Source organism: Spermophilus citellus (genome assembly GCF_964194105.1).
Source record: "Spermophilus citellus genome assembly, chromosome: 8".
NCBI classification, from domain to species: Eukaryota; Metazoa; Chordata; class Mammalia; order Rodentia; family Sciuridae; genus Spermophilus; species Spermophilus citellus.
The window spans coordinates 42,980,218-43,005,695 of NC_138189.1; the positions used below are offsets into that span (position 1 = coordinate 42,980,218).

Consider the following 25,478-nt stretch of genomic DNA (forward strand, 5'->3'; position numbering starts at 1 on the left):
TTCCCTAGTGCCCCCCTTATTGTGAATTAGCATCTATATATCAGAGAAAACATTCAGCCTTTGGTTCTCTAAAATTGGCTTATTTTGCTTAACATGATATTCTTCAGTTCCATCCATTTACAGGCAAATGCCATAATTTCATTCTTCTTTAAGGAAGAGTATTATTCTATTGTGTGTGTGTGTGTGTGTGTGTGTGTATGTATGTATATATATATATATATATATATATATATATATATATATATATACATACACAATTTCTTTATCCATTCATCTGTTGAAGGGCACCTAGTTTGCTTCCATAGTTTAGCTATTGTGAATTGAGCTGTTATAAATATTGATGTGGCTGTATCACTGTTGTATGCTGATTTTAAGTCTTTGGCTATTAACCTAGGAGTAGAATAACTGAGTCAAATGGTAGAAGTTTTTATTCCAAGTTTTCTGAGAAATTTCCATACTGCTTTCTAGAGTGGTGGCACTAATTTGTAGTCCCACCAGGTATGAATGTACCTTTTTCTCCACATCCTCGCCAACATTTATTGTTGCTTGTATTCTTGATAATTGCCATTCTGACTGGAGTGAGATGGAATCTCAGCATAGTTTTAATTTGCATTTCTCTAATTGCTAGAGATGTTGAACAGGTTTTCATAAATTTGTGGATGGATTGTATTTCTTCTTCTGTGAAATGTCTGTTCACTTCCTTAGCCCACTTATTGATTGGGTTAAATTTATAGATTTTTAAAAATAGGTCTTTCCCCAAAAAATGCCATTTTTCAAAAGTGTCCTCCTTATCCCTAATTGATAATTCTATATCATTTCAGAAAACAAATTTACTAATTGGATAATCTTTGGTTAAGAGGAAATAATTGTTTTAGTAGCTCTATTAAATATTGTTAGCATCAATGTATGCTTTGGGGGGTCTATTTTTTATTTTTCTACAACCTCTTTTGTGATGTCAGTTTCCAAGGTCTTAGTATTTTATTTGCCTGAATTACTACACAGTGAAATTAAGATCTCTAAATTTTTTCCTTATTTCTATTTTTAATGAATTGTCAATTGCAGTTTTTTAAGGCCAATTCTTTGAATTCTTTAACTTAGATAATGTTTTGGTAGATTGTTCTTATACAATTACTTATAACCTTACACATTCGCATTTTAACATGACTTTTTGACTTTTTCTTTATGACTGTCAACACAAATCAATGCCATAAGAATATTCAACACAATGGCAGATAGTTTCTAAAAACACTTTAGTTAACAGTAAACATTTCATTTTGGAATTATAAAGTCACAAGGACAATTTCCAAGCTTCTAATTTCAACATTACTTAAGACTGTATGAAATACAAATTTGCAATTTTTTTAAGGACATGGAGGGAGAGTTGTGGTAATTTCTCCAGAAATCCACTTGAAACTCTCACAACTGAAGACTAGGTCTTCATGGTAAGAAGAAAAAATGGATATTGGCCAAGAGCCATGACACATGTCTGAATCCCAGCAACTCAAGAAGCTAAGGCAGAAGGATGTCAGGTTCCAGGTCAACATGGGCAACTTACCAAGACCCTGTCTCAAAATGAAATTTAAAAAAAAAATGGGATGTATTTCAGTGGTAAAGCACCTCTTCATTCAACCCCTGGTACCAGGAAAAAAAATGGCTATTGACACAGGATAAATATCGGGTAAGACATATACCCTCACTGTACACTTCCTCTATGAGGATATATCACTGTAAAACCATCAAAGCAAAGAATTAAAAAAAAAAACATTACATGATTTATTTATTTATTTATTTGTTCATTGGTTAATATGTACAAATAAATTAATGACTGAATGAATACAAGAGTATCCAATATATGCCAGGTACTGCAGACCACATATCTTGGCTATATTGTGAGATTAAAAAACTGCCCAGGTGCAGTGGCACAAACCTGTAATCCCAGCAGCTCCAGAGGCTGAGACAGGAGAATCACGAGTTCAAAGTCAACCTCAGCAATGGCAAGGCACTAAGCAACTCAGTGAGACCTTATCTCTAAATAAAATACAAAATAGGGCTGGGGATGTGGCTCAGTGGTGGAGTACTCCTGAGTTCAATCCCTGGTATCAAAACAAACAAACAAAACTGTCCCTCACTATTTCTTCTGCTCCTCTTACCCAAATTGTAGGGGGGACAGACGGTCAGTGTTTATTTGTTTATTTGCAATGCTAATGATCAAACCCAAGGCCTCTCTCATGCTAGGCACATACTCTTCCCCTGAGCCACACCCCCAGCCCCCAAATTGTTTTTATATACTCTCAGAATCACAGAGAGAATAGAAGGATATTAAAGTAAGCAAAGAGGTTACTTTACATTATTCTATAGATGAGGAAACAGGCCTATGAAAGCAAATATCTCCCCCAGGACCCTGCAGTTCAACCTAGCTAGGAGCATGTCATTAATCTTTCTTTAGAGCAACCATGGAAGAAGTTATCAGTTGCCTGCTCACAGTCACACCCAACCCCTTCTTGCTTGTTAGAAAATCCCACTTCCCCTGAAAGCAACCAAAGATGACAAATACTTACCTTACTAGTGGTCATCATGTGACCCAGTTACAGCCACTGAGATGCAAAGGGAGGTCTGCTGGCAGGTTTCTGAGAAGTATTTTGCCTCTGGAACAAAAGAAAAATCAAAATAGCTACTTCCCCCCCCCTTTTTTTCCTATCTTTGGAGCTGAACCACAGCTGCCTGAGGTGGTATGGGAAGGGAAAGCCAGCATCTGAGGAGAGTAGAATGGAAAGCACTTGGGACTGTCTTCTAGCAGCCTTACGCTCACCTTGGGAGTCTACGTGCAGACTTTATTACATGAGATTATTTATATCTTTATGTCATGTATTCTGTGACTTGTAGCCTTGTACACTCTGAATGTACTGCTGCTTGGGTTAGTCCTTATTTTCCACCTATCCCAAGGAACTTCTCAGAGCAGGAAATTGGCCCATTTTTTTCATTGTCATATCCCCAGTTCTTAGAACAGAGCCTAGCACATAATCAACTCTTGATAAATGTTTGTTAAAAGAATGGCTAGACAAATGCCCCTAAATCTTCATTGGATCTCTGCTTCTGTAGAATACAGTCTAAAGGATTAACTTGTTGTAGAAGCATTTCCATGATCTGGTCCCAATCTTTCTTTAATCTTTTAAATACACACACCCTACAACTCAGGAAAATAGGACAATTTTCTGTCTTCCCTCAACACCCTGCCTCAGTCCATTTGTGCTACTTTAACAAAATACCACAGACTGCATAATTCAAAGGATGCCAAAAAGCTAGGAGTCCAAGATAGAGATGGCTTGAGGCTGGATTGTCCAGTGAGGGCTGCATCCTTCAGAAGGTAGGAATGCTGTGTCACCACATGGCAGAAGGCAGAAGGGCAAGCCAGAGGAAGGCTGTGGGAAGCCTGTCAGCCTTTATCCCATTCCTAAGGGAGAAGTCCTCATGACCGGCTCACCTCTTAAAGGCCCTGCCTCTTAATACTACCACATTGGCAGCAATGGAATTTTGGAGAGGACACCTTCAGCCACCCTATGCTTACTGATGCAGCTCACAATGCTCCTTCCATTTCAATATGCCCCTCCTTCTCCACCTCTATGCTCTTCTCTCACTCTCCCAGCTCCAGACTTTCCCATAGTACTTCTTCTGTTCTTTCCAGGAAAAGGTACATTTCCTAGTCTGTTTTCCCTTCTGTTTGGTGCCATGTATCTCTTTTACACATCTGGGTTAATTATATGGTGTACTTATCTCTATTAGACCCTAAGCTCTTTGAGGATAGAAACTTCCCAAGAAACAAACAGAATGCTTTCCCTTAGTAAGTACCTAATATGGTAGGAGACCTTCAAGGATACATAAAATTATAAGAGGTTATGAGGGGCAAGGGGGAGGGAAAAAAAAAAGGGAGAGAATTGAACAACAGCAGGGGAGGTAGAGAGGGAAGATGGGAGGGGAGGGGAGGGGAGGGGGGATAGTAGGGGATAGGAAAGGTAGCAGAATACAACAGTCACTAATATGGCATTATGTAAAAATGCGAATATGTAACAGATGTGATTCTGCAATCTGTATTTGGGGTGAAAATGGGAGTTCAAAGCACAATTTGAGTCTAATGTATGAAAGATGATATATCATGAACTATGTAATGCGATAAATAATCAATAAAAAAAAATTAAAAAAAAAATTAAAAAAAAATAAAAAAAGTACCTAATATATTTTCATCTGTGAGTGAAGGAATAAATAGTATTAAAATGATCCCATTTAAATGTCCATTTAAAAAATAATTTTGAAAAATAAAAAAAAATGACAATTTAGATCCATAATCTTTAGAGCATTGGAAGCAAAGGTCTGAACACATTGCAGGTGGGGAAAGAAACTTGTTGAAAATGCCGAGAAGGAGAAGGGATGCCTTTTCCTTGGCGGATGAGAACAAAGTTCTTAATGGAAGATGATCCCAATCAATAGAGCCAGACAGCTGATTTATATGATGGCATCCAGCTGCAGTGGTGGTCTTTTCTCTGCCGAGTGCTGCTGTGAAAGGGGAAAGGGTACTTAGATTGGAATAACCAGGGGACCTCACAAGTAGATCTGTGGATATGGCTCGGCGTTCATAAATACATTCCCCATCAGCGAGCCACAGGAGAGCTCCCGAGAGCAGCCTGCTTGAGGCTGGATGCTCAAGGCTGGCGGTGGGGCTAGTGCCACTGCTGTATTTTAGCTGCTGCAGCCGCTGCTGCCACTGGGCAGATACCGCAGTGAGGGACTGACCCCACGGTACTCTCTGGAGCCTGGGTTCTGGCTGCAAATGAGAAGTTAAAGGCGGGTAAACTGGGAGGATTGCAAAGACTGACGAGACAGCAAGGAGCAAAAGGAGAGCAAGCCTGAGTGTGAACCAAAATATCAGGCCAAGGGGAGCTGGAGGAAATGTCATCATTGGTGAAGGAGGACTTGGAGAAGAAACTGTTTAAGCCACTCTCACAGAATCTATATGAGTTTATTGAAATTGAGTTCTCGGTGCAGGACAGGTACTACCTCTGTGTGTCAGGTAATCTACTCTTATCGTTCTCATTTCAAAAAGCAGGTCATCTAAAGATGTTTGGGTGGTAGGGGGGTTTGTCTGTGTTTCTTATACAGCACATGTGTGCCTCTTGTGATAGAGTTTAACTATGCCTAGTTTGAGAATTGGGATTCCATTGAATTTTGCTTAAAGTGCTAAAATGAAAGAAAGAAAAATGATATCATAATCTTTTGATTATTTGTTCAGAAATGAAACTGAATATGTACTTCTGATTTGATTATCTTGTCTCTAATCTTTTAGTTCACTCTCATGGCATGTAAGAGCTCATTATTGTGTAAGAGTTCATTTTTAAAACTTCAACAGGGAGTTCTCTGTATACTTTTAAATACATTGAAGAATTGAGTTATACATCTCTATTTTCAACCATTTTAGATGACTGGAATTTTCTTTTCATCCTAGGAAAGAAACAAAACCTTAGTTTTTTATTATTATTATTATTTTATTTATTTTTTTGTTCCATTCATTTGTTTAGATTTTCTGGGATTTAGATTTTCTGTTTTGAAGACAGAAATGAGCCTTTAAAAAATATTCCTCTTATATGAAAAACAATCCTTTAATGGTAGAAACTAGCTCATGAAGATGGAACTTTAAGGATAAGGGAATGTTCTCTGAAGGATTTAAGTAAAACAAGCATTTTAAAATTTATGAAAATTGTCATGAATAGGCTTTTTCACTTAATTATAGTTTGCTGAAACCTGTGACTTTTTTGTGTTGAATTTAGATAGAAATGTCTGTGCCACTATTGAATTTAATATCCTAGTCTGTGCCTTTGAATACTTTTCAGAAGCTTAGGAGAAAAGAAACTTGGTGTTCATTGTGGACTTTCCTTTTTAAAGTGCACCCCTATTTTCAGAGAACTTGTTATCATTCTTTTCCTGATAATTGGCTTAGAAGGCCTTTCCAAAGGTAACAAGAGGGAGTACTGTAAGGGAAGTACAATATCTCTAAGTTAAGTGCTTGAATTTTAAAAATATAATAATTTCTAATAAATACAGTCATATTTGCCCAGTATTAAGAAGAGTAATATTTATTGAACACCTTAGCCTCTTTTGCTATACATATAAAGTGTGGGAACTGGGCATATCAACAAATAGAAAAAACGTAATCAGCTCGGGAAAAACAAAGAATGTAAATTATGGGGGAAGGTCAATCAAACAATTTAAGTAAGAATCCATGTTGTATCCTAACCACCAAATCACTGTCTCATGAAACATCTCCTTGAATTAAATGTTTGGAATTGATTCAACGATTCTGTCATATATAAGAGAAAAAACAAGGTCCTCTCAAAAATGAAGAGGAAATCCAGGCACAGTGGTGAATGCCTATAATATCAACGGCTCAGGAAGCTGAGGCAGGAGGATCACAAGTTCAAAGCCAGCCTCGGCAATTTATGGAGACCCTAAGCAACTTATCGAGTCCCTATTAAAAAAGAAAAAAAAAACCTGGGTGGGGATGTGGCTCAGTGGTTAACAGCCCCTGGGTTCAATTCCTGGTGCAAAAGGAGGGGATGAGAAAGAAGACAATTTTATGATACTTCAGATAAAAGTTCACTAACTTTTTACTAACTTTTCTCCTCTATATCACATCCATCAATTTGTGAGCATTTCCCCCCAATATAGCACATTTTTATGACCATTACAAACCCATTTTGGCAGGATAGTAATTTAAATAATGCTCGACCATCTTATCATTGGCTATGTTTTACTCAGAAAATTTCCATCGATGGGAATCAAACAAGCTGAATCAAAATTGTTGAGACAGGTTACTATCCTTGGAGGGCTCTTCCCCTTCAAGGAGAAGTCACATAGTTCTGATTTCCTTGCACACCCTATAATCTAACAGTTCTAAATTTGCAAGGCTCACAGGTCCAGAGTAATCAAATCATATAATGCATTTTTCAAATTAAAGAAATATATTTGGCAGGAGGTGAAGCCTAGTGGTAGAGCATGCCCAAGACTCTGGCTTCAGTCCCCAGTGCCAAAGAGAAAAAAAAAAATTGAAACTTGGCAAAACTTTCTACTTATCTGACTGGAGTCTGTCCTTCTGCGGGAGTCTCACAACCAGAGTATTGTCATTTACTGTTAAATCTTGATGATTACCTGACCAATATAAAATGCAGATGTCATTAATCCAATTTCCCCCAATGTGCTGGAATACACATTGAGGATGTCTTGGGTCCTCAGTTCCCTCCACCTCAGAGTTTACATGTCCTTTTCTCCCTGGGATTATCTTCCCAGTCCTCCAACACCATCATCATTGGCGGGCAAAACCAGCATCTCATGAAAGGGGTAGGAGGTCTGTTAGGTGCAGGCACTAGGAAGGGACAAGTCCTGAGAGCAATGAGGAGAGTACAAATGGGTTCAGGACACTCCAACAGACTTGAAATGGCATATTGAAACCTTAGCCAAAACTGGGAGGTAGCAGGGCATGGTTAACACATCCCTTGGAATGCTTGGAATCAGGTCAATCTAGTTGTAAAATCTGGCCCTGCTTTGTCTGCCTATCAGCTATGAACTTGGGACAAGATAGCATCAATGTTAACATCTCTGGTATCAGTGTTAACACCTCTGAAATGGAAATTAAAATGCCTATGTTTGCATGAAGTGCTCCCCTATAAAGTCCTTACTAGGAAAAAAATAACGACAAACTATATTCCAATAAATGAAAGGTGGGTTTTTTTTTAAATTTTTTATTGGTTGTTCACAACATTACAAAGCTCTTGACATATCATATTTCATACATTAGATTGAAGTGGGTTATGAACCCCCAATTTTACCCCAAATGCAGATTGCAGAATCACGTCGGTTACACATCCACAATTTTACATAATGCCCTATTAGTAACTGTTGTATTCTGCTACCTTTCCTATCCCCTACTATCCCCCTCCCCTCCCCTCCCAACTTCTCTCTCTGCCCCATCTACTGTAGTTCATTTCTCTCCTTGTTTATTTTCCCATTCCCTCATTGCTATACAAAATTACATATAAGAGGTTGTGAGGGGAATGGGAAAGGTGGGTTTTTAAAAAAGATAGCATTACACTTTTTAAAATGTACAGAAAAAATATATTTACTGTGTGGGCTGGGGTTGTGACTCAATGGTAGAGTGCTTGTCTAGTATGTATGAGGCACTGGGTTCGCTTCTCAGCACCACATACCAATAAATAAATAAAATTTTAAAATTCATCAACAATAAATTAAAATGTTTATATATATATTTACTGTAAAAATACATGCTAAAATATGTGTATGTAGGTCTATATTATAAATATGCATTTGTAGTTAGAATAAAATATATAGTAAAGGTATATAAATATGTTCATTTGATATAAAATTAATGGAGTATACTGTATACTATGTTTTAAATTATATGCCTATTAAGACATAGACTATTTTAAGGTATTCTCATGTCTTTAGAAAACAATTTCCATATATAGATATTAATTTGAAATTAAGGACATTTGCTAGAATTATGAAAATATTATATGTAATTTTTCTACATATATTAATTTTTGATATCAAAGCAGAACTTTTTTCCTCTGTGAATCAAAGAACCTAACAATTTGTCAAATCATTTACAAAAGAGAATTAAGAATATGAAGACAAACAAAGGGGGTTGCTAAAAGTGATTTTTGAGGCTTCATTTGGAACCACTGTTGCTAAATTTGTGAATTCCCAAAATCTTATAAACAAATCACAAAATTAAATTACTTTTTAAATTTTTCATTTCATGATGATAGTGTTATCTGGGGAGATAGTAGTTTAATCTTTCCAGCACTAAATTGAGAACAAATTATTGTAGTGTTTTTAAGAATGAAAATATAGGATGACATTTTGAAAAGTTTTCAGACACTTAAAGATGTTATTTTGCTGGGGGTGTGGCTCAGTGGTAGAGTGCTTGCCTGTGCAAGGTCTTGGGTCCAATCCCTCGGACATCATAGAAACAAACAAAAGATGCTATAATAGTGGTAGAATAACAACTGTGTGGGTCAAATTATATCCAAACAGCTATGCACATATTCTGACAACAGAGCAGAGGAGAGTGCATTTTTTTTATTTTTCAAGTTGCAGATTTACTTAAGGCTGTTTTGATATATCTTCCCATTCACAACCTATATTTCCTTTCAAATATGAATTCACTTGGTTTTACAACATATATATTGCGCTCTGTTCTCGAAAAGAGAGCGAGCACTTGGAGAAATTCTAATTTGATTGCACTTATACTCTATTCTAACAAATTAGGAAAAGAAGAAATATGGGATTGATTGATGAAAAGTACACTTTACTAAAAATAAAATACAAATATCATAAAACCACAAAACTTAGTTTTCATCAAGATTATGAGATGAGGAACAAATCTTGAATATCAAAGTCAATTTTATACCTTAAAATAAAAGGTATATCTTGCTCTGTATCTAAAGGTAGAAAAATGCTTCATTATTTTTGCTGAAGTTCCCCCCCCCCCAAGACACTCCCTCACACAAGCAAAGTACATCGCACATTCATTGACCATCACGAAATATCTCTATGGAGAAATGTAAATAAAATATTCTGTATTCTGACTCTCCAAATCAGAGTAATTATAAGTGGAGAGTACAACACAGAAATGTTGCCTTTGGGATCTCTTGTTACCTTGTATTTATTATGACTTAGCTTTTACACCTGAAAGGGTTGGTGACTTGGATACTAGAAGTGGAATACTATTATTATCTATAAAATCAAAGACTTACAATAACATCATCAGTTAGTCACTCTTGAGACAGATTTTCCCTTTGGTAATTTTCTACTTTGGGAATTTAAATGTGGAAATCAATATGCTCTACCTATTCTAAAGTCCAAGTCACATCAATTGTAGGGTGAACAGAAACTTTATAGCAGAGCTTTTAAGGGAAAAAATATTAAAACTTTTTCATTATTAGCATGGCCTTATTTATTAGGGGATAAAATAAATAGTTGTAAATTATACCTACAGAGTGTCAGGCATAGCCAAACGTGGTGGCGCATTCCTGTAATCCCAGCAGCTCAGGAAGCTAAGTCAGGAGGACTTAGGATGTGGCTCAGTGGTTGAGTGCCCTGGGTTCAATCCCCAGTATAAAAAAAAAAAAAAAAAAAAAAAAAAAAAAAAAAACCTCAGCCAGACTGTTAGGCACAAGTCTGTCTAATTCCATTTCTATACATTATTGGTTTTCATATTCATGACAACTGTATGCGGTTAAATTTCTGTTTTGCAGATGAGAAACCATCATCATAAGAAGTAAAGTAACTAGCCCACGGTCACAGGAATTAATTTTAAAACCCAAGTTCTTTCCACTTTGTGACACTGCTTCTAACCAGAAAGATGACTGTGTTTCTTAACACACACGCCAGACTATGCTAAGTACTCCCCATGCATTATCTTATCTGCCACTTCTTTTTTTTATTTTTTTATTTTTTTTATTGGTTGTTCACAACATTACAAAGCTCTTGACATATCATATTTCATACATTAGATTGAAGTGGGTTACGAACTCCCAATTTTTACCCCAAATGCAGATTGCAGAATCACGTCAGTTACACATCCACAATTTTACATAATGCCCTATTAGTAACTGTTGTATTCTGCTACCTTTCCTATCCCCTACTATCCCCCCTCCCCTTCCCTCACATCTTCTCTCTCTACCCCATCTACTGTAATTCATTTCTCTCCTTGTTTATTTTCCCATTCCCCTCACAACCTCTTATATGTAATTTTGTATAGCAATGAGGGTCTCCCTTCATTTCCATGCAATTTCCCTTTTCTCTCCCTTTCCCTCCCATCTCATGTCTCTGTTTAATGTTAATCTTTTCTTCCTGCTCTTCCTCCCTGCTCTGTACATAGTTGCTCTCATTATATCAAAGAAGACATTTGGTATTTGTTTTTTAGGGATTGGCTAGCTTCACTAAGCATAATCTGCTCTAGTGCCATACATTTCCCTGCAAATTCCATGATTTTGTCATTTTTTAGTGTTGCGTAATATTCCATGGTGTATAAATGCCACATTTTTTTGGTTCATTCATCTATTGAAGGGCATCTGGGTTGGTTCCAGAGTCTAGCTATTGTGAATTGTGCTGCTCTGAACATCGATGTGGCTTATCTGCCACTTCTTGTGGACAATAAAGTTGAGGCTTACAGTTACTAAATAATTTGCCCAAAATCATCAACTAGCAAGTGACAAATGAGAACTTTAAATTCAGGTCACTTGTGCTCAACCACTCTCTTCTGTTGCTTTTAGAAGGTGCTCTGAGACTGTTCTAGCTTGGAGCTCATTAAACAAATCTTGCCTGAGCCTTAGCAGACGGCCCTCTTTATTTCTTTTCTTCTGCTCCCACAAAAAGCACTTTCTTTCTCTTCCATTCTCTCTCCTATTTCTGAGAGTACATCAATAACTCATGTCCTAACTTGCTTACTGTCAGTCATTTTAATATTTTAAAGATACCCAGTATAGCCCCAAAATTGATTTTATAAAAATATTTCTAGAAAAATGTTATTTGAAAATTACTTTTTAGGTGGCATTAATGACTGCCTACTCAACAACCCCAAGGCATCATCAGTGCCTTGTGACATGTCACTAAAGGCTTCTCTTTTTCAATATCTGGTGGTAATTTTTTCCTATTACTTAATTTAAATAATGAAAACAATTATATAAACCTAGGATTAGAAAATAAAAGGATCTTACTTATTTAAAGCATTCCTATGCAAATTACTTATTTGCTACTATTTTTCCTCTATTCTGCCAAATCATGTTGGATCGATTTGCCAATACTGACTCATGAATATATCCATCATTTTGTCATGATAATAGAGGTATTTATCAATGACAAAGTTCATTTTTAAATTTAAGGTAAAAAAAGATTGTTATGGAGTTAAGATCATAATTCTGGAAATGCAGACTAAAATATTAGAAGTGGAGCAGTCTAATTCTGAAGTTCCCTGCATCTGCAGATATCATTCCCTAAGCCATAATTCTCCAACAGAGGCTCTGATGTTAGTGAAACCGACACTCTATCGTTTTTACTGTGTAAACACATTTCTGTTTTAAGACGATGTGCTAAGTTTCCACTTTGCCAGTGCCTTAATGTGGTGATGGCCATTTAATTTGAGCTGGCAGCAGAGCTCAAGTACGGAATTTAGGGATTGGGTCAACTCCAGCCTGAGCAGACTTCTTTGGCTTATGGCTACAGAGAATTCTTGGAGCCTCCTTAGTTCTAAAGGAAGTCATTTTGTCAAATTAAGGAGGCGGTAGTCTCTCTGTGCTGCTTCTTTTTATCAAAAGTTTAATCTTTAAAGCATGTTCTTTTATTTTCTTAGCTTTGTGTTGGTAGGGCAGTGACCATTAATGTAAGCAAACTCAATAACTGGTAGATTCTAACTGCTTAGCATCTCCTTTCTCTGTTCTCAACCTCTAACCCATCCTTTGTGGAATGTTCCAAAAGAATTTTCTTTCTTTCTTTCTTTCTTTCTTCCTTTCTTTCTTTCTTTCTTTCTTTCTTTCTTTCTTTCTTTCTTTCTTTCTTTCTTTCTTTCTTTCTTTCTTTCTTTCCTTCCTCCCTCCCTCCCTCCCTCCCTCTCTCCTTTCTTTCTTTCTTTCTTTCTTTCTTTCTTTCTTTCTTTCTTTCTTTCTTTCTTTCTTAACTTCTTTCTTTCTTTTTTTTTTTTTTTGTGTGTGCCCAGAGGGGCCTAACCACAGAGCCACATTCCCAGCCCTTCCAAAAGAATTTTCTAAAATTTAAATCCCTGCCTGTCCATTCACTTAAAATCCCTCAATAACACTTCCTCGCCACCTACCACAGCTTTCAGAATAACATCTAAATCCCATGGCTTGGCATTCCAGATCCTTCCAGGACTAACTCATGCTTAACTTGCCTCCTTCCACTTGGCCACGCTCACAGCTGCTGCCAACAGCAGCAAATACTTATAATGACTCAAAAATGTCAAGCGCTTCATGCCTTTGTGCCTGTGCTTCTCAGAGCCCCTTTACTCTTTTCCTCATTCTACTAACTCCTACCTTTGCAGCTCAGATGACCTCCCTCAGGACGCTCCTCCTGATGACCAGTCAGACGATGATGTCCCTCTGTGTCCTGACTCATTCATAGCACCGTCAGCATCGGTTTTCTTTCTGAAGCCCCCATCCCCTGCAGTCTCAGTGAGAATTAATTTGGGGAATTAATTTTTTTTATTAGCTACACATGACATTACAATGATCTTGGCAATTCATACATTTGAATCATTGGGGTATAATTTCTCATTTTTCTGATTGTACATATTGCAGAATCACACTGGTCATAGAGTCATCTATATACATAAATCCCTATTTATATACAAATCCCAATTTCTAACACCATGCTTAGTACAAAAAAGGGCACTCAAATAAATATCAACTTAATGAATTGAATGAATGCCTTTATCTTTGATCATTTGGTTATCATAACTTGAAGATGAGGCAGTGGAATTTGCTCCCTGAAAGTTACATTTTCATATAGTGTCCAAGTATTTCTCCTTATATCTCCACCCCCATTCTCTCTCACCCTCTAAAGTAGCTTAGTGAGACATCTAGCTGAACAAGAATATAATCCTCTGATTCTGAGGTACAGCTTCTGTCGGGAAGACACAACTGTCTTCTGATTGAAGGAACCTCCTCCAAGATCCTGTGCTTAGCAATTGTGACAAGCTACTAAGATCTTGTCCTCACCGAGGTTGCCTCCATTACAACGCACCAGCCTGATGGCAGTTCTTCCCCTCCTTTCCTCTTTGCAAAGCTGATATCTAGAACTGTACAGATAGACATTTTTAGGGCTAGAGTGGTATAGATGGCAGAAGGTCACCAACTTCTACACAATTTTATTTAAAGACAGGCTCTCACTGAGTTGCTTAGCACCTCACAGCTACAGGGGGACTTCAGACTCTTGAGTCATTCATTGATCCTGGATTAAAATCTTGAAGTCCTCTCTAGACATGCCCCTCAATTTCTCCCTTGACCCTGAAATGCACCATATGTCTTCTTCTGAACTCTTGGAATATGTCTAAGTCATAGCCTTTAGCCTCCATGTTTATTACCTTGTGTAATCTTACCTAACCCAGGAACTGGCTCAGAATGTGTACTCAATCTGTATACAGTAGCACACAAAGGAATCCTCTGCAAACCATCTTCTGCTCTTGCCATTATAGAGAAACTGCCTTCATGGTGCTAATCAATGACCTTCCCAAGTCAGATTCAGTGCCAGGGCTGAACTCCACCTTACCTAACAAAGTGATTTTGCAGGATTGTCTCCAAACCTCTGAAAAAGATCATCCTCTGATTTCCATGGCATTGCACTCTCTGATCTGTCTTTTCTGAGGCCTCTTCTCAGACCCTTTGCTGACATCTCTTTCTTCTCCACTTTCTCTTATCCCTTTCCTCTGCTCTTTTCTTATACACCTGGTCTTGGAAACCTCTCCACACTCAAAACCCTCCAGTCTCTATTTCCATTCCTAAACTACAAAACTCCCATCTCATTCTCTCCTGAATTAATTTGTGAATACCTTATGTGTATGACAAAAACAAAACTCATTAAGCTGGGTGTGGTGGTGCATGCCTATAATCCCAGCAGCTCAGAAGGCTGAGACAGGAGGATGGCATATTTGAAACCAACCTCAGCAATTTAGTGCTAAACAACTCAGGGAGAGCCTGTCTCAAAACAAAAAATAAAAAGGACTGGGGAGCTGGGCACGATGGCACACGCCTGTAATCCTAGCAGCTTGGGAGGCTGAGAAGAAGGATCACAAGTTCAAAGCCAGCCTCGGTAAAAGTGAGGTGCTAAGCAACTCAGTGAGACCCTGTCTCTAAATAAAATAGGGCAGGAGATGTGGCTCAGTGGTCAAGTGCCCCTGAGTTCAATCCCTGGTACATCCCCCCACAAAAAAAAAAAAAAAAAAGGACTAGGGATATGGCTCAGTTCAATCCCTGGCATACACACAAACACACACACACACACACAAACACACACACACACACAAACACACACACACACACAAAAAAAACAACTCATTATTCCACCCAGCCAGCTCACCCTCCATGCTTTGCTATTTGGGCTTGCATCCAGTGTCTGCTTTCCACCAAGTGCTGAAGTGCCTCATTTTAAACATTACTCAGATTTGCCGCTTGTTTCCCCTACCTTCATCCCCTGCGTAGGCTATCACCACACCCTGCAAAACAAGCAAAACACTTCAGCAATCACCATGAGTCAGACACTATCCTAAGTCCTTTACATACTTTATCCACTTTAATCTTGAGTAGATAAAGTTTATATCACTCTCACGTCTGCCTTATGGCAGAAGAAAATGAGGCTTATCCTCTCCAGAGATTAAGTGACTGAGCCACACCGTATTGGTGTTACCAGTTTGACTCCAGAACATCTGGTGCCATAACCCACTGAGCCACATTGCCTCTTCCAGGGCTCTCTGGTTCCTCTTTCTTTTCTTCTTTAATGCATCCTGTGCATCACGGCCACCATAAAAATACTCTTTTAACAGGGTATCATTTTATGAGTCTCTAGCTCATAGAAGAAGGAGACCTACTGGCTTGGTATTGCAGTATGAGCTTGCACTGGCCGCCTGTCACCTTGCCCTCATTTAGATTTGTCAAATTGCTCAGAATCTCTTCTCCAGTCCTGTTGTTAACTCTGAGATCCAATGGTCATCTTGATTTCAGTATCACCTGTACTTTCAGAGGAGAATTACTCCCTTCCCCAACCCCATTTCTGGAGCCTTTGAGGTCCAGACCAGCCTCCTGCGTCTCAGGCCAGACTAGTGTTGCACTGAGATTAAGTTTCCAACACAAGAACTTTGGGGACCCATTTAAACCATAGCAGAATCAAAAGAGAGTCTTCCCCCAAACAAATTCTCATTCTTAGAAGACAGAACCAGCTTGTGCAGCTCTCTAGGTGACATTAGCTACCTTGAAAGAAAGTTTTAGACAGTTGATCCCTATATGTCACCTCTTTATAATATATGTATGTTAGCCCTGTTTCCTGAACAAGACCATAAGTTACTAGAGGGCAGGCTCTTACTTGTCTCCCCTTTAGCATCTATAATCTATTAAGCAAATAGCAAGTACTCGTAAGGAAATCCTCCTTGATTATCTCACTGGTAATTTTCAAAGCAGAAACTCTATAATCAAATGTTGATTATTCTGGTGTGTTTATGTGAAACCAAAGAAACGATTTTAAGATGAGAAAATTATTTCCCTCATTTTGTTCACATAAAATAAGCAAAGATTTCCTTGAATTTTCAAAGCATAGTACTAGAATCTTCTGTGCTGGAGGCATCATTTAGAACACTAGAATTTAAGAGGCATACTTGAGAGGATTAAAAATCTCCAACAACATCAAACAGGACAGTGGTGGTCGTGATTTCACACAGCAAATTTAGAAGAAATTGTCCCAGTTCCCGAAGTACTGTCCTGTGTTGCTATGTGAGCAGAACTGTTTGCTCTTCTTACCTCACTTGCTTATACTGTCATGAATTTAAATTATAATGTGTTCTGGTAAACACTTTGGCACTGACTGTATTGTAATGCTAGGCCTCTTATTTCCTGCCCCACGTTGAATCCCATTCTCTACCACAAAGAGCTCAAAGCACATAGCTCAGGGTTCTATCTGACAAACACTATTGTGGCAGTATAGAACCACAATTGCTGCAAAAATAAATTTAACATGTGGAGCAAATTGAGGGGGGGGGCATATTCATGAAGGTTCAACTACATCAGGTCTCAAATTTGGGCCAAAACTATAATGTGGGTTCAAGATCATTATATAAAAAGTGTATATATAATCCTGAAAAGTGTGACTTGAATAATTTATAGTCTTCTAAAACTAAGAATTTTTCTGTCCTACAGTGACCAAAAATGAAGAAGTGAAAATAATCATGGTGAAACACTACAGAATAGGTTTAGATGAAAAATATGAAGTAACAAAAAAGTGGTCTTTGAATGATCTGCAGATGATTGATGGAAAAGAAGCAGACACTGTAAGTATTATGTTTCATAAGGGAGATGTGAGATTAATATGCTGGTGATCTTTATGCTCAATATCCTACATCATATATTCTTGTCATGTACTAAGTGTTAAAATGACATATTGTTCTTAAGTGGTATGGATTAATTTCCTGTGATCTACTTTTTTGTTTTGCTTTTATGAGTTTAAATTTGAGTTTTGTCTATTAAATTTAAAAGCATCTTTCCCAAGGTCCTCTTAACAGAGTAAACCAGTCAGTCAGGCCTAAAACTCTGAATGCCATTTTCCCAAACATATTACGTTTCCACCATCACTTTCTCCAATTTCTTCTGCAGGTTTTAAGGACTCCTTCCCTCTGTCAGCAAGCCGCCTTCATCCTGCAGAAGGATCATAGTGCTTGGAAATCCTAGAATCTTAGAGTTGAAAGACAAGAAAGATTCTCCCCTCTTGTCCACTTAACTAGTCATTTTCCCAGTCTGTTTCTAGAGTCTTCTGGAGAGGGAGAATTCATCCTGTTCCTGAACTTTATATGCCCACAATGCCTAACTAAGTACTGACTCCTGAAGTTTACAATGCCCAATCCCCCCCAGCTCTTACCCCATTTCCAGATTTCCCATTAGGTGAAGTCCTACTCATGACTCCCCACCCGGTGCACCCATTCATTGTGGATGTAAATATGTTGAGGCCATAACCCTACAAACTGCAGTTATTGTATTACTCTAACTCCCCTTTGAATGGAAAGCCCCTTCTAAAGTTTGAGACCAGGTCATAGCCTTCTACCTGATAGATATCAGGTACTCAATAAAACTCATTTTTTCTCTTTCTTTCTTTCTTTTTTTTTTTTTTTTTTGGTATGAAGTTTGAACCCAGGGCCTTGCACATTGTAAGTTGCAACCCTTCTGCCTCAGCCTCTTGAGTTGCTAGAAATACAGGTGTGCACCACCATGTGTGCAAAATTCATTTATTGTTGGTTTTTTCCTTTGGGGAGCAGGTACCAGGAATTGAACTCAGGGGCACTCAACCTCTGAGCCACATCCCCAGCCCTATTTTTATATATATATATATATATATATATATATATATATATATATATATATATATATATATGGGGGTGTGTGTATTTATATCATTTATATTATTTCTAAATGTATATATATCTAGAATCAGTGTCTCACTGAGTTGCTTAATGCTTTACTGTTGCTAAGGCTGGCTTTGAACTCAAGATCCTCCTGCCTCAGCCTCCCAAACCACTGGGATTATAGGCATAGGCCCCTGTGCCCTGCTCATTTATTGTTAATCCTAATAAATATCATATTCTTAGTTTGGCCTGTTGTTCCAACCTACCAAACCTTTTAATATCTTGATTTTTAAATATCAGCCAGCTTCAGCAAAAGTGAGGCCCTAAGCAATGCAGTGAGACCCTGTCTCTAAATAAAATACAAAAAATGGTTGAGGATGTGGTTCAGTGGTTGAGTGCCCCTGAGTTCAATCCCTGGTACCCCTCACCAAAAAAAAAAAAAAAAAAAAAAAAAACAACTAATAGATTTCCTCAAGGTAACATAGCTATTAAGTGGTAGAGCTAGACTTTACTCAGAAATCTGTTAATTTGCCTTCTTTAGATTGGTTGTTCAACCTCCACAAATTCATATATTTATTAATTTCTTTGTTCAGTCCTCTATCAGAATTTATAGCACAGAAGGTCCTGCTAAGCTCAGAGGATACAGTAACAGCCATAAACTCTGCTTAATGATCTAATCTCGATGTCTATCTATGCCTTCTGCTATTACCTTGACTAACACCTAGAAATCCTATTTTTCAAGCTTGCTGTGTTTGGCAGGACTCCTTGGTGAAAGCGCTGGATTTCATTGCTTTGTTTCCTAATTACATATATATATATATATATATATATATATATATATATATATATATATATATATTTTGGTACTGAGGGTTGAACCCAGAGGTGCTTTACCACTGAGGCATACCCTCAGCACTTTTAATTTTTTATTTTGAGACAGGGGCTCACTAAATTTCTTAAGGCCTCAATAAGTTGCTGAGACTGGCCTCGAACTTGCAATTCTCCTACTTTAGCCCTCCCAAGTCACTGGGATTACAGACGTGTACTACTGTATCCAGTCAAATAATATTTTTCTGACAATATATTTTACCTAGATGTTAGGCAATTAAACCTATTGCTGCATATCCATAGATGGAATAGCATGTAGCCATCACAAAACAGGTTTCTAGAAGAATACCTCAGAACATAATTATTCACTATTTAATAAGTTTTTTAAAAAATCAACTGAAAACAAAGCTTTCCTAAAATAGTGTCAATTCTGCATATTTATTTTATCATATTATAGAAATCTAAATCTTAATTTTTTCTTTTTTTCTTTTTCTTTTTCTTTTTTTTTTTTTTAGTACTGGTGTTTGAACTCAGGGGCACTCAACTACTGAACCACATCTCCAGCCTTTTTTTTTTTTTTTTTTTGTATTTTATTTACAGTCTCGGTGAGTTGCTTAGCGCCTTGCTTTTACTGAGGCTGACTTTGACCTGAGCCACTCGGATTACAGGTGTGCACCATAATGCCTGGCTTAAATCTTAAATTTTAATGCTAGAAAATACATGTAGTTACATGTGTATATGTGTATATGTGTATATGTGCATGTATATATGAAACAGCCCCGTATAACAAGGTTAAAAATTTTACAATTTTTATTTTCTTTTTTATACTTTTCTGTACTTGCCAGATTTCTATACTGTACCAAATTTTAACAGAAATCTAGGTCAGTTTCACCAATCCATAGTTCAGAAATTAACCACCCTCACCCAATTATTGGCCCATTTTTCTTTTTTTCTTTTCTTTGTTTCTCATGTTCTCAAATGTTAGTGGTGTCATAATGTCTCCAAATTTGGCCAGTGCCTGGGATATTTTTATCAGTCCTGTCAAAAGAAAACTATAATATCCTAAGAAGAGTTTTTTTAAAAAAACATTTATTTTCTACAATGATGTAAATATATATATATATCCTGAATGTTCTGGGAATATAGGAAAATCATCTCTCTCTCTCTCTCTCTCTCTCTCTCTCTCTCTCTCTCTCTCTCTCTCAAGGAGTGTTTACTACATTTTTCTCAATGGCAATGATACAATTGTCAATAGAGTAATTTTAAGCCAGAAAATTATCAGGTGTAAAATGGAATGGAATTGAAATTGAAGACAGTTTATAAAGCATAAATCAAATGATTTAGATTTAGAAACTGACTGATCCAACAGGAGACAAAATAATGAAGTCAAAGCTGGGCCTGGGCAGCTGGGGTGTTGGTTCTTGTCCTGACTCTGCCACTTAACTCTAGGTGTGGCCTGTGCTTCACCTCTCTGGAAACTATCATCTCATCTATAAATAAGGGATTACTAAATAATCTATGAGATCCCCTCTTAGCTCTAGAATTCTATCAAAGAAAGAAAGGGGGGAGATGAAGAAAGGAAGGGACTTGTATTCTATGTGCATGCACGCTTGTCCTTTCAATTATTAAGCTAAAGCAAAGATTAATCCTCATCTCAAAAACATGAAGGCTATTTTCTACATGACAAGAAGCAAATGGAAGAGAAAACTATCTAAGGAACATGATTACTATCTGGTGGTGGGATGGGGATTTCCTTTTGACAGTCTCTGCAGAATTGTCTTTCAATGTATGACAGCTAGAAAAAAAATTCAAGGTATGGCTAAGGGAGCACTACCTTTGAAATCACAACACCCTTATTTCTTCCTTTTAAAGTGCTGTTTTAAAAAAATAATGGTACAAAGCAAAGCAGTATTAACACCAGTATCACAATCTTTGGGGACAGATGATTGGGGAATGATCATTTATTAAGCTCCATACTAGGCATTTTATATGATTAATCTCAAACTGTAGGGCAACCCTAACTAAAATGGAAAAGTAAGAGATCAGATAGTAGTTTGCCCATGGTTACATCAGAGAGTCAAAATGGTCCTCTAGTTTCAAAACCCATGTTCTTTTTCTGGCCTTCTGCAAGAGTTTTCCTGTTTGAAAATACGTTGTTATTTGTATATAATGCTTAAAAGCTACTTGCTAGTGAATTTACACTCTTGTGTGGTTTGGTCCCTCTCTGCCTCTTTGTCATTTAAGCAATGTTTACTTTCATTTTTCCTCTTACATAGAAGCACTTCAGATCGGTTCAACACACATTTGTTGAGACAACAATAATTGCCATGGATGAGCACGAGGAACACAAAGAACGCAAAACCTTTGCCCTCAAGGAGAGTTGGGAATGAGGGAGAATTGTGAAAATATTTTCTAAACAGAAATACACTTTGTACACTTTATAAATGCATGATATAGTTTTGTGTGTGTAGTGCTAGGACTTGAATCTAGGGCTCCACATATGCTGCAGAAGTACTTGACCACTGAGCTGTGTCACCAGCAAGGCACTGTTGTCACTACTACTAATAACAATAGCAATTATTATTATTCTCTCCCCCCTCCTCCCAATCTCTTTTTGAGACAGAGTCTTGCTAAATTGCTGAGGCTGTCTTTGAACTTGAGTTCCTCCTGCCTTAGTCTCCCAAGTTGCCTGGGATTCTAGGTGTGCACCACTACTCCAGGCTCAATTATCATTATTTCAATACGTAAGACCCAGATTAGGTTTAATGTCTACTCTTTTTTGAAGCATTTCTACTAGACATATTGCAAGAACCTAGAGCCATCCACTAAGAGGCATTCTAGCAGTTTGTCAAATGACTTAATGGTCCCTGCTATTATTGTCAAAGATTACTCCTTGCTGTCAACTGCAAAGTCATCAAATTGGCCATCTGTACTATGTCAAATGCTAATTAGCCATCCTGCATTTCCCCCACTTACCTTTTAAATATCACAGAGGACCAAACTCCTAGTAAAGACACCAGAGAAAAATGCTTTTCTCTACCTCCATCCCCAAAAGTCTGTAAGGGGGTTTATTCTATCCATCCCATCTTCTCAAATTTACTACACAGAGAAGATGTGATAATTACACATTCTATGACATTCTTTTCATGTGTATAATTGACAAGACATAGATGTTTCAAAAATAATCTTTCTTGTTTATTTTTTAGAAGGAATTACATTTGAAGCAGGTAGTTTTGGAACGCTTATTTGTAGATTTTAGAAATATATTTGATACTGTCACTTTCAATAGACATATCCAGGAGAATATGAGAGAATCCAGGAAACTACTTTCATGGCTACGAACTAAGTCATTACTGTCTTTCTCTTCTAGGACAATCCATTTTTTGATCTGCACTTCAAGAAAGTGTACAGTTTGGAAGCATATAGTTGTGCTTCTAAATATTCCTTTGCTCGAACTGTAAATAAGCTGAATCATGCATACCTCAAGAAGGACTTACAGATTGTGAACTTTGATTCTACTTACATTAATGATGATTCCATTTGGTCCTCCAACAACAAGGATTGCTTGGTTCTCATGAGAATATGCTTTTATGCTTTTAATTTGGTGTGCTTATCTCTGTGCCCCCTGCCACTTTGAAGATGTATTCCATATTCCTTCATCAGTGTCTTACAAAAATGGTTCCTCAAGTAAATGCTGATCGTCAAAATTTTATTTTTCCCTCCATCAGTGGCTATTATTTATATGAAAATAAAGGGATGCTTTGTGGATTTCAGTGAAATGTGCTTTAATGCCATCTCTCAACATTTGGGAGTTTGGGGCAATGTATTTCGTGGTAACTTTGGAAGGAAGTTGCATGGCTTTGATTAAATTAGTATTCTGCTAAAGAAAATTGAGAAGTACTTTTAAAAGACCTGGATCTGAGGAAAGACATTTATGTCTATGGATAAGAAGACAAGATTTTCAAGATGCAATACTATCCAAAGCAATTTGCAGACTTAATGCTATTCCTAACAAAATTCCAACACCCTTTATTACAGAAATGGAAGGTCAATCTTCAAAATTCACATGGAATTGCAAGGGATTCCAAATAGCAAAAGAATCTTGAAAAAGAAGGACAAAGTTGGAGGACTCACACTTTTGATTTCAAAACTCAATACAAAGCTATTGTAATCAAAATAGTGTGGTGCTTGCATAATGATAGACACAGAGTCCACTAGAATAAAACCAATTCAAAAAGAAATCCATATGTATATGGTCAACTAATTTTTTACATGGGTGCCAAGTCCATTTAAAGGGAAAAGAATAATCTCTTTAACAGATTATGCTGGGAAAACTGAATATACACAGACAAAAGAATGAAGTAGGACATCTACCTTATACCATATACAAAAGATAACTCAAAATGGACAAATGACCTAAACATAAAAACTGAAAATATAAAATTCTTAGAAGAAAACACAGGGGTAAATCTTAAGGACTTTGGTTTGGCAGTGAATTCTTATAATATTAAAAGAATGAGAAACAAAAGAAAAATAGATACATTGGTCTTCATCAAAAATAAAATCCTTTTACACTGAATGACTTTATCCAAAAAGCAAAAAACAACCTACAGAATGAGAGATTATGTTTTCATATCATCTTTCAGGAAAGATATAAAGAACTACATATAGATATAAAGAAATACATAAAGAACTCCTATAACTCAGTAACCAAAAAAAAAAAAATCAACCCAATTTTAAAATGGGCAAAGGACTTAAACAGAGCTTTCTGCAAAGAAGATATATAAATGGCCAATATGCACAAAAAGGTGCTCATTAGTCAATAGGGAAGTGCAAATCAAAGCCATAAATGTCAAGAGAAATATCACTTCATACCTATGAGGATGGCTGTTTTTAATTAAAAAAAACAAAAATGGAAAATAACAAGCATTAGCAAGGACATGGATGAATTGAAACCCTCTTCTATTGCTGCTGAAAATGTAAAATGATGCAGCCACTAAAAAAAAGAATTTGGCAGTGTTCTAGAACAGCCCAGCACGGTATATGAAACTGGCCCCTTGGTGTCATGAGACCAAATAAAAGAGGCAGAAAGATCCAGGATTTCACAGATTGCAATTTACTAAGGACACACTGACAGTCCTAGGTGGCAGAGAAACCAGTTGGATTCCCACAGTTTGGGTCAGAAGGAGGGGTGTAAATAATGGTCAGAACAAAGTGGACTCATCCAAGCTGGAATGTACATGGTTTATCTTAAGATAAATCTTATCAAAGATTTTAGCTACATTCCTGATGTTGACAGAGCCAGGATCCAGTCAGGGTCCAATCGTAGCATTGTACATACCACTCTAATGGTCTCATTTACTTATACTATACAGGGAAAACCTACCAGGGTTACTCATGAGTTGTCATGGCGGTTATGACTCAAGATGGCTGCGGTGGGGTCAAGCTGAATCCATGCAAATGGTTCCATAAAAAAACTAAACAGAGGGCTGGGGATATAGCTCAGCTGGTAGATTGCTTGCCTTATGCCTAAGGTCCTTGGTTCAATCCCTGACACCACAAAAATAAACTAAACAGAGTTACCAAATGTCCAAAAGCAATTCATTCTGAGGTATTCAAAGAAATTCAAAAGACCCACAGGAAATCAAAGCAGAAATATATAATAGATATTTGTACAGTAATATTCATAGTAGGCTGGCTTTCTGAACTATTTGCAGCATTATTCACAATAGCAAAAGATTAAAATAGCATGTGTCCATTAGTAGATGAGTGAATAAACAAAATGTAGAATAACTATACAATGGAATATCATTAAACTTCAAAAAGGAATGAAGTTTTGATGCATGCTAAAACATGGATAAATTCTGAAAACATTATATATGCTAAGTTAAATAAAAAAACAAAAATTGTATAATTCCATTTACAGGAAATTTCTGGAATAGGCCAATTCAGAGACAGAATAGGTCAGAAGTTACTAGAGACTTGGAGGAGAAAGGAAGGAGGAGTTCCTTAATGGTTATAGAGTTTCTGTTTGGGTTGATGAAAAAGTTTTAGAAATAGTGATGCTAAACAACATGGTGAAGGAATGTATTAATGCCACCAAATTGTACAATTTAAAATGGTTAAAAATGCAAATTTAAAATTTACAACTTTTAAAAAGTAATGTAATAAGCCAAAAACCTTGGAGCTTTAAATGGGTAAATTGTATGGAATGTGACTTATATCTCAATAAAGCTGTTAAAAAGGAAGAAAGACTACCTTAAGTTTATAGGAATAAAGTTTGCATGAATTTTTTATAAACTGAAAATAGGGAAAACTTTCTTAGTGATCACTCAAAATCCAGAAATGAAGGAAAAATATGATTAACTTAACTAAAAAGTTAAGAAACTTACATAAAATATGTATGGAAAAAACTATAGCTCGAGCCAAATAACAAATTGAAAACTAGAAAAAAATCGCAACTTATACAAAA

The 25,478-nt window shown here is 36.9% G+C and overlaps 1 protein-coding gene across 1 annotated transcript; it reads left to right on the forward strand.

Moving 5' to 3' along the window:
- Positions 1-4,941: 4,941 nt before the first annotated feature.
- On the forward strand, positions 4,942-22,643 carry EXOC1L (exocyst complex component 1 like; the record flags this gene model as incomplete). Its single annotated transcript, XM_081304678.1, has 3 exons — positions 4,942-5,062; positions 16,983-17,113; positions 22,377-22,643. 3 exons carry the CDS (start codon positions 4,942-4,944, stop codon positions 22,641-22,643), a joined length of 519 nt encoding a protein of 172 aa, XP_081160804.1.
- Between the last annotated feature and the right edge of the window lie 2,835 nt (positions 22,644-25,478).